At 34.3% G+C, this 13,836-nt stretch overlaps 2 protein-coding genes across 9 annotated transcripts in view; one reads left to right on the top strand and one right to left on the bottom strand.

The window, feature by feature from the left end:
• The first annotated feature begins 173 nt into the window (after positions 1-173).
• Positions 174-10,906, top strand: LOC110668568 (uncharacterized). Of its 6 annotated transcripts, none has more exons than XR_002497559.2 (9): positions 174-330; positions 1,933-2,199; positions 2,587-2,726; positions 3,586-3,685; positions 4,360-4,887; positions 5,808-6,145; positions 6,809-6,953; positions 8,116-8,176; positions 10,494-10,906. XR_002497559.2 is itself a non-coding variant. In XM_021829887.2 (8 exons), the coding sequence occupies exons 2-8, from the start codon at positions 2,025-2,027 to the stop codon at positions 10,128-10,130; spliced, it is 1,473 nt and encodes a 490-aa protein (XP_021685579.2). In that variant the 5' UTR covers positions 174-330; positions 1,933-2,024; the 3' UTR covers positions 10,131-10,345. The 6 variants fall into 6 exon arrangements, 4 of the variants coding, with proteins under 4 accessions (XP_021685579.2, XP_021685582.2, XP_021685581.2 ...); XR_009146203.1 differs by lacking the exon at positions 174-330 and adding an exon at positions 347-403; XM_021829887.2 differs by lacking the exons at positions 8,116-8,176; positions 10,494-10,906 and adding an exon at positions 10,084-10,345.
• A 1,690-nt stretch (positions 10,907-12,596) lies between these two features.
• The window catches only part of LOC110668566 (pre-mRNA-processing factor 39-2), a 28,382-nt gene continuing 27,142 nt past the window's right edge, over positions 12,597-13,836 (bottom strand). For all 3 annotated transcript variants that reach the window (XM_021829882.2, XM_058141134.1, XM_058141133.1), the window contains one exon: positions 12,597-12,883. In XM_021829882.2, the coding sequence (XP_021685574.2) occupies positions 12,809-12,883 (75 nt within the window). In that variant the 3' untranslated portion in view covers positions 12,597-12,808. The remainder of the gene's footprint in view (positions 12,884-13,836) is intronic.

The following is a 13,836-nucleotide window of genomic DNA, read 5'->3' as shown; positions in this document are numbered from 1 at the left end:
TAGAATGAGAGTGTAACAAGAAACTGTTGTCTCCACTATTCCCTCTCCAAGGGCAGCTCTCTTTCCACGAATGAGCACGTGTAACTTGTCTAGCTGTGCTGGCCACCGATCCACGTGGCGAGTTTCTACCGGTCCAGTAGGATTGAATCTCAGCCGTCCACACCCTCCCTCAGAAAGCCGGCATAGCTAATGTATTGACCGTTCGTGGAAGTTAAGAGAGAGAAAAACAAAACCAAAAGTCTTTTCCCTTGTTTTATGGGAAAACTCAGGAGAGAGAAACACATTCAACTTCTAGAGAGAGAAAGTCTCTGAGTTTTTTTACCTTCACAGGTATTTCCATGTCTATATACAAGTATTGTTTTTGGCCTTCGATAATGAATTTTCAAATTTTTAACTTTACCAGGTATTTTTTTTTTCCTTCTAGTACTGTTCCTGTACCTGTTGATCTCTTCTTTGTTTTTCTGTTTTGGTGCTTCTAGTTTAACGGTAATGGTTCGTGATAGTTGAAACTGTATAACTGTCGCTTTTGAGCTGGGTGAACCTAGGGTTTTTGTGATTGTTAGTAGCTTTTGATTATGGTTTGGTGGGAGTTTTTTTGGTTTGGTTTGGTTTTGTTGGTTTTATGTGAAACTGGGTTGTGTTTTGATAACGTTTATCTGGATTTAACACTTGGTTGACTTTCGTTTTTGTAATTTTTCTTGAAGAGTTATGGCGGTTTATGATATGGGATTTGAATTTTGTGACTTTTAGTGAAGTAGGGACTTCTCCCTCTCTCTCTCTCTCTCTTTCTCTCTCTCTCTCTCTCTCTCTCTCTCTCTTTAGCCTTATAATTGAGATTTCTATGCTTAACTTGTTTCATACAGTCTAAGAGGTAAACCTATCTCCTTTTGACGTTAATTCGATCCATGTTATCCACATCCTGCTGGATAATAGCATATCCACAATTCAATCAAGTATCGTTCTGTTTGGTTTATTCTTTTGCAAAAAGGGGAAAATTCGTTTCCTGTTTTGGTGTAGAAAACCATGATATAATTTCTTGAAAAGAAGCGTACTATGCGTAACCTATTTGCTATTCTGTACTTTTGGCCATTATTGCAAGTCCATGAAGAACAATCTTTACAAGCTAGTTGGTGCTCAGATAAAAAAATTTTTACTTGTTCCAATTTTACGTGTATTTACTTTAAATTAGCACAAATTTAAGGTGCAGCCTAAAAAAGATTGTTTGATATTAGAATTTTTCATTTCTTTGGAAGGGTGAAAATGTTAATTAATGCAATTAAAACGTGGGTAGAATTAAATGTTATGCATAGCTGTAAAAATTATTTGTTCAAAGATATAGATTTTGTCAGTGGTTCCTTTGGTCCAGGATTTGAAATTTATTTTATTTTCTAAATTTAGATGTTAAAATTAACTGCTTCTTGATCTTTATTCTTTGGTATCTTGATGAACTTTTGAACTTCTGTGCAAGATGTCTTGGTCTGTTGTGAGTTGTTCGACCTGTCATTCTTGTGGCAGCACAAATTTTGAATAAATGATTGTTGATAAATTTGAGTCATGACCTTACATACAATTGCAGTTTGCATTATGCTTAGCATCATTGGAAATGCTTTTGCTAGCATTTTAGTATTCTGTAATCTTATGCAATTTACTGATCTGCAAGTCTCTTTGATCATGTGTGGATGACTCTTGTTATTATTAGGCATAGTGAGTCGGAAACAGCGGCTTCTGTTCAGTTTAGGAAAGTTTTCCTTGGCTTTTAATTCTGTCCATCTAGATTTCACATGATACCAATGCATAAACACACCCACACACAGAAATAGGTTATGTTGCTTTGTTACTATTTTATGGAACTAAATAATTTTTTTTTTCCCCACGGTTTCTCTGCATCTATATGTATTCTGATATCTTTATTTCTTATTTTTGTGACAACAGTCTCGGCTGGTGCTTTATTTTTTAGAGGGGTTTTGTTTCCCCACTAATGTTTCCAAGTCGAGATTGTGTTACATATCAAAGGACCAGATCAAATGCCATCGTTAAAAATGAAGACCAAACTAAGCATGGATTCTTTAAGAGAAAAAAGTTGTCTGAGTGTGTGTCAAAAGTCTAGTATGATATCCAAAAAATCAGGTTCTCATGTCATGGTTCCTCGACAAGCAGCAGAATGTGATGCTTATATTCAGAAATGTCAGAATGGCTATGGTAAGAAACCTCGCTTAATGAATACTGGTATATCTCTGTAAGTTGATGTGAAAGATCTAATGGCGTTTCTGTAACTTGCTGTCAAATCTTTATTTTGACCTTCTATTAGTAAATCCTAATCACGTTCCAAGTATTTTCCTTCATTAATGCTGTTTATTTTTGGAAGAAAAGGACCATAAGTTTCCAAAATTTATGAAGTGCATGATATTTATACATTTTCTATTTCATTGTGTACCCAAGATGTCACGTGCCGTCTTGTCATTGTTTTAATAATTATAAAAGCGTTCATTATAGTCTGTTTGGTTGTCTAGATTTATATTTGTTGCTGCATATTTAATGTCTTGGTAATTTTATTAATATAGTGCAACTGCTGATGTTTCTTGTTAGTTCAATCAAGTATAGAAATATACACCCCGGATATTGAAAGTGATGATGCCATTAACCAGCGAGATTTTTCAAGTGAAGGAAATTCTCAGATTCAGAAACATTCATCAACTTTTCTGGATTCAGGCACCATGGGAAGAATGGTAAGGTTTATTTAAACTGTAATGTTGCTGCTATTTTTTGGTTTCTTGCTTTTTTTGAGTGTCTTCGGTATCTAATTGTCTGATATTTGGACACTAATTACTGGATAAGCTAGAAAATGTGTTGTGTTAGTGTTGGGCAGAGTATATTTTATGCCTTTTTTGGGTTATCTTTCAGGTAGTTGAAAAATTTCCTGCAACTGATGTAGAATAAAAAAGTGATATTTTTTCTTATCTTGGAATAATGACTAAATAATTGCATGATAATCTTTGTAATTCTTGGTTTGTACTTGGCATTCATCAATTCTATGCCTTACCAATTCCAGAGAATAACAGTTACCATCTGGCTGTTTGATCATGCTGGAGCTGCTTTAAATGCAAAATTTTTCTATTATTCATAGGTTCATAGAACATAATCTCCCCTCTTGGGACATCGAAAGTTCTAAGAGAAGTTTTTCTTTTCCACTACCTAATGCTGGAAGTTAAAAATGCTTAAACTTGAAATTTTTACTTTTGTACAAGTTGATTAGCTAAGCCCATTTGGCATCCATTTTGTTATAGGTTTTTTTTGTTAATTAATAAAAAAATTGTATTCTTGAAAAACAATTTGATGAGTAAAACTACTTTTTGAAGCAACCTGTGTTTCTCTTTAAGTCATCAGTGTTTTAATATGTTGTATTTTTTTAACTATCCGGCAACAAAAGCCAAAACCGCATGTATAACAAACAGAGATGCATGATGTTGTCCTTTCTGGCATATTGTCTACATCTCTGTTTCAACTCCTTATCTTTTGTGTATATAGAATACTATCATATAATTCATTTCTATCATAACTTACTAAAGATGGTTAATTAAATTGCAGGAATCAACGTTTAATTGTACATCAAACTTGGAAACAATTTTTTCACCTGCTCTGGAGCTCTTTGAAATTCACTGCATGCCAAACGCTGATGACGATGCAGGTGTGACTTTTGTATTGGTTGAATGTGTTGGCACGGTTCTAGTGTTGTTGACAAAATCATCTCCTAAATAAAAAATCATAGATTTCTTTCATATCAAATCAATTTTCAGTTCTTTTCATGATATTAAATAACTAGAACTAGTTTTTAATATAATTCATGCTAAAGATATGGAAAAGGAAAGCCATATGTATATAGAAACCTTCTCCATTTTTCCTATTTATACTAAAATTAATTCTTTATGGTTTATTTCTTATTTATGGCATCACAAATGCAATGTCGTAAAAATATGTTTTTTTTTTTTTTTTTTTTTCCATGAATGTTCATTGGTTTGAATATGGGATTATAAGAACATCAACAATTGAAAGATAACTGTCTTTACCTGAGTGGGCACCTAGGTCCTTTAGGGATACTCAAGATTCATGGGTTTGGAACCTAGGTCCTTTCGAGCACAGAGAGAGAGAGATTTTTCATGGAATCCAATATTGATTTCTCTTTTCCACTGGTATCAAACTTGCTAAAATCTATGTATTTTGAATTTGAAATCTCAAGTTCATTGGAGTCAACAGATTAACAATTAGTCACTGAAGCAATAATTATTTTTATGTAATGGAAATAAAATACCTTCAAAATTAAAGAATTATTATTTTAATGGTACGTTTTTTGCTTATCAATAGGGAGCAACAAAGATCTTAATGTGCCAGGGTCGCGTGCTGAAGACAGTGATGATAACAGAAGCTCATGTGACTATCAAACATGCAATGTCTCAGATTTCTTTATTTCTGACATGATTGTTACTGGCTTACCATTCGATGGGAGCACAGTTGATGATGATATAACTGAGACCAATCCTTTTCCTGAGTATAAATGTGCTGAGTCTAGTGTGTTGTTTGACATGGCTGAGGAATGTGTGATGCTACCTTTTCTTGAAGACACTGCCAAAGTCAGCAATTCCAGTGATATGATATCTTGTGAAGAGGTAGATCAAGATAATGCTAGCTTCTACCTAGCAATTAATCAGATACGATCGTGCAACCAGGAATCTGATCTTAACATTGAATCAGACCAAGTAGAGGACTTTGATCCTCAGTTCTTTATCAAAAATTTGCCTGAACTATCTGATGTGGAGTCAAATTTTTGCCCAACGTTATCTCCAAAGGAGTCTTGGAGAAGGAAGTCTGTAACACTGGTACTTGATTTGGATGGTAAGAATAAGGTTCTTTTTTCTTACTAGATTTAAGTTAGTTCTGTGTTCATTCAGGTATGCTGCTTGTTTCTGTTAAATGTCCCTATTGATTGTTTTAAAGTAATCCAGTAATTATCACTGAATGGAAAGCTGTCAATAGGTTGACAGATTTAAATTTATCATGAAGTTATAGAAGTGAAACAACTGGGGTCTTTTTTTTAACATTTCACACAATAACTGTGCACTCTGCTAACCTGATTATAAGAGGGAATCATCTGAAGCTTGCAGGATAATATTATGTTGTTTTATGTGTGTCGATATTTCAGAACCACAATAAAATTCATGAATCCTAGCATCTCTTTAGCTTTACTTTTGTTGCAAACAGTTTGATGGTGAGACTGAAAGAGCTAAAAACTTAAAGAGTTCAGATTTGTAAAATCTGTTTTTAAGTTGTCTTAAAAAGGTTTGAGATTAGTGATCTACATGATTGATTACCATTATTGCAAGATATGGAATTTATTAAAAATTTTCTGAGTTAAGCTTTCTTAAGGAGGGGCATTTAGAAAACCTTTCGGGTGCTCAGGGAATTCCTGAAATTTTTCTGGCATTCCATTTTCTGACTCGGGAGGTATGGCAAAATCTTGTTTTAGGCTTTGTTTTTCTCATCTGTGGAATGTCCTGGACTATAACACGATTAGTCCATGATGAGTTGAAAGCTTGTTATGTTTTACTTTTGCGTACAGAAAAGAGAGATCCTTGCATTGATCCTTCTCACATCTTTATGGAATAGGAGGCTTTGAGGGAGAGCAATAACTTCTTTATGCTCTTATGGATAGTTTTGTGTGTTTTTGTGAATTTCCTTCTGCTTTTATTGCACTGAAGAAATAATTTGCGAGCATAATATGAGGGTTTATTGAATATATATTTTTGAATGTGCAGAAACCCTGGTCCACTCTACTTTGGAACATTGTGATGATGCAGACTTCACCTTTACTGTGTTTTTCAACTTGAAAGAGCACACTGTATATGTAAAACAGAGGCCTTTCCTCCATAAATTCTTGAAGAGAGTTGCAGAGATGTTTGAAGTTGTTATCTTTACAGCTAGCCAAAGCATTTATGCAGCACAGCTTTTGGACATACTGGATCCAGATAAAAAGCTTATATCTCGTCGGGTTTACCGTGAGTCTTGCATTTTCACAGATGGAAGTTACACAAAAGATTTGACAGTTTTAGGTGTTGATCTTGCAAAAGTAGCCATTATTGATAATTCTCCACAGGTATTGCTGTTGTCCTTTTGCCTTAACACTTTTTTGCTTTCCTCTCCTTTCATCAGCTTTCTTTGCTTGTTTTCAGTTTACTCTTGTTTGAGTCAAGTGCTTATCATCATTGGCTATTCTTCTGCCTAGGTAATAATTTTATGAAATCAAATTAAGTCGGGAAGCAAATTCAGATCTTAAATGATTTTAGCCGTATCTACTTATCTTTAAGAATTAATTTAAGGATTTTCCAAGCTGGATTTTGAATGATAGAAGGGGTGGTTGACTTTCTGTTGCAGATCATATTTCTGGATCACCAGGGGCCCAATATTATAGTATGTAATCTTTGTCATTTGGATCTAATTTTTAGGGGCATACAATCTTGAATAAAAAGTTAATCCTTTTGAAGTACTTATAGCTAGAATGTAAACCATAATAAGTTTGAATACTAGCTTCATGCTGTAAACTAGGGAAGGCAGCACAGGAGCTTACCTCCTAAAGGAAAAGAGATAAAAATGAGAGCTTCTTCTTTTGCTTAATGGAAAAGAAATCGAGCTACATCCTATACCCCAAACCAAAAGATAAAAAATGATGGGGTGAAAAATGGTATGACGCAAGTAGAAACAATTGCTTCCTTCAATTCACTTCTGATGTCTAACCCTTGTTTTCCTATTATGGTTTCAGGTTTTCAGGCTGCAAGTAAATAATGGAATTCCTATTAAGAGTTGGTTTAGCGATCCATCAGATTGTGCTCTAATTTCATTACTTCCCTTACTAGAGACCCTGGTTGATGCTGATGATGTCCGCCCTATCATTGCAAAGAGATTCGGTAACAAGGAATAAGAGTCCCTCTTTCCTTATTAGTTTGAATATAGCTCCTTCTTTCTCCAATTTATTTTTTTAAAAGCAAATTTGTCTCTAATTTAGGTGGTCTGTCCTCTTTTTTTCTTTGAGCTTTTGATATAATTAACTATACAATAAATTAGCAAATGTCTTGTTGAGTCAGCTCTTGGTGCTTGTTTCCTCACTTATCTCATTTCAGCTGACAACTTACTGTGGAGCTCTTTCAAATTTTTCTGAAAGGTAGTTGTAGAGAATGTCTGTTTCATTTTATTGTACAGTTGAAGTTGCAATGAAATTCATAAGAGGGTGTATATGAATTGTTATCTTATGAAATATAGTTTGCAAACGCTTTCTGGTTTTCTTAGTTGGTGGTCGATGTCCTTGCAATTATGCTCTTCATTGCTTCTTTATCGTCCTTTTCCCATTCTTCTTATGGAATCAGTAAAAGACCATGTAAGACAGTACTGAGACATGAGACCTTTAGTCTTGAAACTTCTAGGAATAACTCCCTCTGCAGTACTTGCCGTCTTGCAATATCGGTTGGTGCTTCATCAAGCATAACTAGAAAGCAGGCCCCGTGACTATCATTTAGTACCAGTTTGAGCATTTAGAACAATTTGTTTGAGCTTTGCTTGAGAAAATCTGCTTGAAATATTCTTTGTGAAGTAGAACCATGGAAAACAGAATATTAATGACAAAGAAGTCTGGTAATTATTGATCTGAATTCAGATGCATAAAACCCTATTTAGTATTGAACACTCTGGAAATTAAAACTTTGAACAGTCTTGTTTAAAATAAATGATCTATATAAGATTAATATATAAAACATAATAGTAAATTAAAAAATGCATGAACTGCTAAGGTAATGCAAAGATGTTGATTTATCAACTCAATTATGCCAAATACAGGCAGTAAAAGTATCTTTGGCCACATATTTAAGTTATAGATGTGTATGGAAGTGGTATCCATGCATGGAAACACTAGTGTGTGTGTGTGTGTGTGTGTGTGTGTGTGTGTGTGTGTGTGTGTGTCTATAGGTGGGAGAGAATGGCCTATGATGATTTAACAACTACAATTATCAGAATGATTGTATTCAACATTTTTGAGGTAGCTTAAAAAAAAATTACTCTCTTTATGATGTGATGCAGTGTGTGAGTGAGGAAGAAGGAGCTGAATGATTATTTAATAACTAGAATCATCGGAACTATTGTATCCTTCATTTCTGAACTAATTAAAAAAAAAAAAATTATAATCTGTATGATGTGAACCATGTGATGCATAGCATATTGATTTTAGCGTTTTCTCCTTTTATTCAGCTTTCTTGCAATGGTGGCATTTATAGAAACAGTGTTCCTTCTCTGATTAATACTGTTTGCTTCAGTGAAAATATTCTTTCATGTGATTGAATACATAATATTCACCATGGGTTCATGACATGCTAATTGAAACTTGCTAAAGAAAAGTGCTTATTATCTCCCTTTGTGGAGGATCTCCTAAGTTAGATTATTATGGCAGTTTTTACTGAGTCTCCTGTTCGGTTCGGCAAAGGAAAAAAAAAAGTAGCAATAAAGACATATTCTATAATAAGTTCTTCAGTTGAAAAAGATGGTGGCAAGTTGACAGGGGAAGTGATGAGTTACTGACTTTTCACAAACATGGAAGGGAAAAGGATAGGAGAAATGCTCTAGAGTTAACAAAATTTCCATGCAGAATGGCATTGGGAATTTCACATTTTTCTTTCCCCAGGGAATGCATGGCATAAACACTGTATAAGGATTTAAAAATTAGTTAGGAGTAACTAACTCAATTACAAGAATAGGGACTGAGAAGCTTTAACTTCAGGAAGCATTTGTGTATTGATTCTGCAATATGAAGTCTTTAGTGTTTTTTGCACAGATAAAGTATATGTGAGGTTCATATTTTGGCGTTGTCAACCTCAGCTATTTTCTTGTTATGTTTCTGAACCTGAGGTAATTGAACTCGGTTTGTTTATTTAGTTGAGTTCGTAATGCTTTTATTTTTCTTTATTTATTGCCCTATTTTATTTTATTTATTTCCCTATTTTATGTTATTGATTCTATATTTATAGTTTTAGTTTTTAATTTTTTCAATCTTCTGTGTCATTTTTTTTCGGTGATCTGCTATCTTTTGAATTTCCATGCCCTTCAGAGATTGCCATCCTGGTTTATAATACTGTAATTGCTCTTCTCATTGGAGTAGTTGTAGACCTTTCTAGCACCTAGTTAGAACTTGATGATCTTATCAATCTTCTTTCCTGTAACTGTTGATGTTCATGTGGGGCTTTTGATGCTCTCTATCTTAAGTTTGTTTTATGATTGTAGGGGGAGGTAGTTTGCTAAAGTAGGGTGATTGCAGAAAAGCTGGCTCTTTTCAACTAACCTACTGGATATTAACTTATTATTTGTGTCTCTCATCTAGCACTGGTTTTGTGTAATATATTTTGATGCATAAGGCACTAGAATTGCTACTAGAGTTCTTATTATCTGTTTCTATTTGTTACTCGAGATGCCTTTAATTTAGAATATCCTCTAGAACAAATGATGTCACAATGAGGAAAGGAATTTTTTAGGTGGGATAAAGATCAACAAAAACAATGTTATCCATTACCACATATAAATCTGGGTTCATTAAATTTGGAAGAAGGTTCTCTATCCAATTAAAAAGTGCAGTTCTGTGACGCATTTCTTTGCCATACAATCGGAAATCGCCATAAGAATGCCTCTGACGCATAATAATTTCTTCTTGCTAGAGGATGCAATGGAGGCGAATTTTATTTGCATTCCTAGATTATTAGAGCAAATAAATAGGTAGTTTGTGCTTGCATGTCAGTTCGAAGTTTTAGTGTCATTTTACGTAGGTTGATAATGTAGGAAGTATCTGTACGAGGGAGAGACCCTGATTTGGAGTCATTTTAGGTCCCTTTCATAGCTATTAAGGAGACTGAGAAGGAAAGAGTAGATGCCCATCAGCCTGTCGGATGGAACTGGGAAGGAAACTTTGATGTGGTGTCTGCTATATAAACCCATCAGCCTGTGTTAACATATGCTGAATATTACAAATATTATTTTTTATAATTTTGCATACCTTATCTGCAGGTCAGGTGAGGAACGTCCTATATAATCTGCTAGTGGAAAAAATGTAAGTACGTTGAGTTCCATTGCTACCGTCTTTCTTAACTTGTAGATATAGCAATTTGTTAGACCATGGACTGTCCTGACTTTTCTTTCTCATTGAATTTCCTAAGCAGTGTTAACTATAGATTGGTTGTATAGCCCCATTTGGAAATGTTAAGAGATTTATCAGTTTGTATTCTTTTGTATCCTTGAATGTCAAATGAGTATATAATTTGTAAGAACATCCAGCTATGTATTGCTGCTGCTATTTCATCCTAACATTTAGTGTGGTGTTAAACTTGATTTACTAATCCTAGGAAATGCAGTGTTAGTTTTGTTCTATGTAGTTGTATCAGTTGTTCCATTTGAATCCTTACAGATAGCAAATACAGAGCTGCTGCTTCTTTTTAAACTTTGCGCTATAATCTATATCAGTTTGTTGATTCAAGGCCGATGCCTTTCTGTTTGTGAACAGCTTCTGTTTGGGCTTCGTGCCATGTGAAAGTATGATAATATGTGAACTTTAATTTTGTGTAGCATTGATGTGTGATATGCTAATAGAAACAGTCTACCTGCAAAGCAGGGTAATGCTACATCTGGGTACAACCCCAGAGCCCACAAATGTGGAATGCTTTGTGCATTGGGTCACCCTTTATTAAGATGATACCAACTTAAAAGGGAAGACGTTTTACCTGTGGATTAATGCCATAAATTTTTCAGGGAACCTGAATAGAATTCTTGTGGACAGTTTCTGAGATTTCTCTGGGATACAAATATAGAACAAACTACAACGTTTTTAACAGGATTTTTGGCTTTGATTTTATAGTTGTACTAGGGAATTTTATTTTTAGCTGGTTTGCTAAACATGCTGGAGATAGTACAAGATAGATACAGCTTTATTTATTCTCAAATCCAGTTCAAGGTGTTTGAATGTTTTTAAATTACGAGCTTTGCGGGCAATTTTGATGGATTTAGAGGCTTTAGGTGGAAGCACGAAATTGAAATAGATAACACAGGTTTCAGAATTTCCTGAACTTTGCTGGTTTTCAGCTTCAAATGGGTTTACAATTGAGGAATGTATAATTGAAATTTATAAATTGTGCAAAGATAAAATGGGGATATAAAATTAATGGTATGAAAAGCTGTGGTAAAATGATGGCTAAGAAATTATCATTCTACAATTAAACTCATCTTTTTTCAAGAATAATCTTATTGAAGAAGAGAAACAACGTCGCGTCTTGTAAAATCATGGCGATCTCTTCAAGTTGCTCGTCCGCTGGCCGTCAGGGTGGCAGATGCGTTTTGATTTGTGGCTTATTACGCACCATCTTTTATCCTCTCAATGATAAGCCATGGAATTCCTGATGCCCGGAAAAACTGAATGGGCTTTGATAAACGGCTGTTTTAGATCAGATTTTCCTGGATCTAACCGATGCCTAACTATGGATTTGGGCTGGCTTAGGTTTCATATTTCCTAAGACTGAATATTAAAACTTCTCCTACAATAAATCATTTATTAGAAAGAATCAATTAAAAAATTTAAATTTTTTCATTTTGAATATAAAAATTAATTTTTTATAAAATTTTAATTTTCAAACGGTAATAGAAAGCGGAGGCCCAAATATTTTGTGGAACCTCTAAGATCACAAGTAAAACTTACGTGCTTGCATAAGCAAGATCTAAAGATTTCAACTTTCATAAAAATTTAAAAAATAAATAAATAAAAAAAAAGACTGAGATGACCGAATCCAAGAGGGAAGAAAATTGTCAATCACAGGGACCAAATGATGGTGCACTAAAAATATTTTTATTTTAATTATTGCTTCTACTCATATTTTCCAAAAATTGAATCTTGCCCTAATAATATTCTCATTATCACTTCGACTCATTTTTCAACAACGGATCAAATAAACAAGGAGAGAACTGTACATATATCATGCAGGTTTTATAACTATGGCGGACTAAGTAAATATTTACCTGACTTGGGATTTCCCAAAATTCTTTCCTCAACCCATCTGAACAAGCACACAAGTGTTAAATCTACAACACTAAAAGTGACTACTCGAATGCAAATTTCATAATCATACAATACAAAAGACGGGTTTCGCCTACGCGCATCAGGTGATTCAAACAGCCTTTCATGAATAAGACTGCCCTGAAATACTTCTAATTTTCTATCGCTAAACATACACCCATTCGCTCAGGACGTCTCAAGGTTGTAACCATCAAAGAACGTAAGTTGAGAAAGCTTGATCATTATCCATCCTGTGAGAAATCCTCCGTTTTACCAGGCAGTGTTCCCTCTTGTTCTTAGATCTCGAAAAGCATTAACAAAGCTGAAATTTGCAACCAATTAATCTCCAAAGCGCAGGAAGTTTTTACCTTTTAGTCAGGAGATTGTTTACACGACTTGCTAGTTGCTTCTGGCAACTTGTTAATGTTACTTTTCTCAGTAATAAACTTCAGCTGTTAGAACTAAAAAGTTTGAAGACAGATTTTTCTGACAATAGAAAGTATATGCATGAAACTGATTGAGAAAATTAACAGTATAAACAAACTAATAGCATTACCAACCGCTCACTAAATCAGATATTAGTTAGTGGACCCTCTCTTTTTTATCAGAGAGGTTTCCCTTTTAGCAAATCAATGAGCATGTACAAAGCTAATCCTGTCTGATAAGCATAAGCATGTCCATAATGCTATGTCATCAATTTGGGTAAACTGGGTGAGGAGAAGCAGAAGATTCAATGGTATCAGTATCAGGTTGCGATGAAACTCGATCCTGCATGTATGAGATCAGAGATCGCATGAAAGAATTTGCATAGAAATCTATAAATTATTTGGCTAGACTGCCATAAACAAAAAAAAAAAAAAAAAAATCAAATGCTTTAGCAGTTACGTGCGTTATCGTGCATCTGAATCATATGTATAGATAAAAATCATATACTGAAAGCAAACATAAAAACCTCTTTTTCTGATAGTTAATCATCTGAGGTACAACAGTCTGTTGACCTGATTCTAATGAACACCCTGAGACAGACATAACAATTAACAAGAAAGGATGCAAATTCATAAACAGACACAAAAACTCATCTAGCTACCCCATTACTCCTGTCAACCTTCTAATCCTAGAACCTTTGTCCTTCCTTAGCAAGTCTAGTAACAGATGGAGGAGGATGGGGAAACCGCCAAACATTACTCATCACATGGTATTGACTCTAAATAAGAGGCATGGCATTGACTGGTACAAAAAGCAAAATTCATTGTAAAAGGGCCTTTGTTGACTGCATCTTCAAACATCTAAAATTATTCTCAATTATAACCCATTCATGGTGGTGCTTATGTGGTAGCAAAACTAAGGGGTATTCACACTGGCTATTCCTGACAGGTTAATGAATCAAGAATATAGGAAAACAAGTTTTAAGTAAATTCTAGTAATCTACAACAGGTTTACAGGTGGAAAAACAACTCTGGAAAATAGGAAATGAAAATCTTGAACTAGTTTTCTGGGTTTTCCAGGATTCAGGCAAAACAAAGCATCATGTAGCCAGCTTAATAAAAATCTTGCTAGAATTTAATTGTTCCATTATGGATGGAGCAAGAAATGCCAGTTTACCAATCGTCACATTAGTTTGAACCTATCATATTGATTTCCTTGTATTAAAGACAGTTCATTTTATAAATGGCATAAAGACAGTTCATTCTATAAATGGCATACTCAAATTCACGCTAGCT

Source organism: Hevea brasiliensis, chromosome 18 (genome assembly GCF_030052815.1).
Source record: "Hevea brasiliensis isolate MT/VB/25A 57/8 chromosome 18, ASM3005281v1, whole genome shotgun sequence".
In the NCBI taxonomy this organism is placed as follows: domain Eukaryota; kingdom Viridiplantae; phylum Streptophyta; class Magnoliopsida; order Malpighiales; family Euphorbiaceae; genus Hevea; species Hevea brasiliensis.
This window is presented reverse-complemented; position numbering and strand designations above follow the sequence as displayed.

Bases quoted from the DNA above. Each gene is read 5' to 3' on its own strand.
- LOC110668568 (XM_021829887.2), top strand. From the start codon at position 2,025: ATGCCATCGTTAAAAATGAAGACCAAACTAAGCATGGATTCTTTAAGA. The intron at 2,727-3,585 runs GTAAGGTTTATT...ATTAAATTGCAG, and splicing joins CAGGCACCATGGGAAGAATG to GAATCAACGTTTAATTGTAC. The intron at 6,954-10,083 runs GTAACAAGGAAT...CCTTATCTGCAG, and splicing joins TATCATTGCAAAGAGATTCG to GTCAGGTGAGGAACGTCCTA.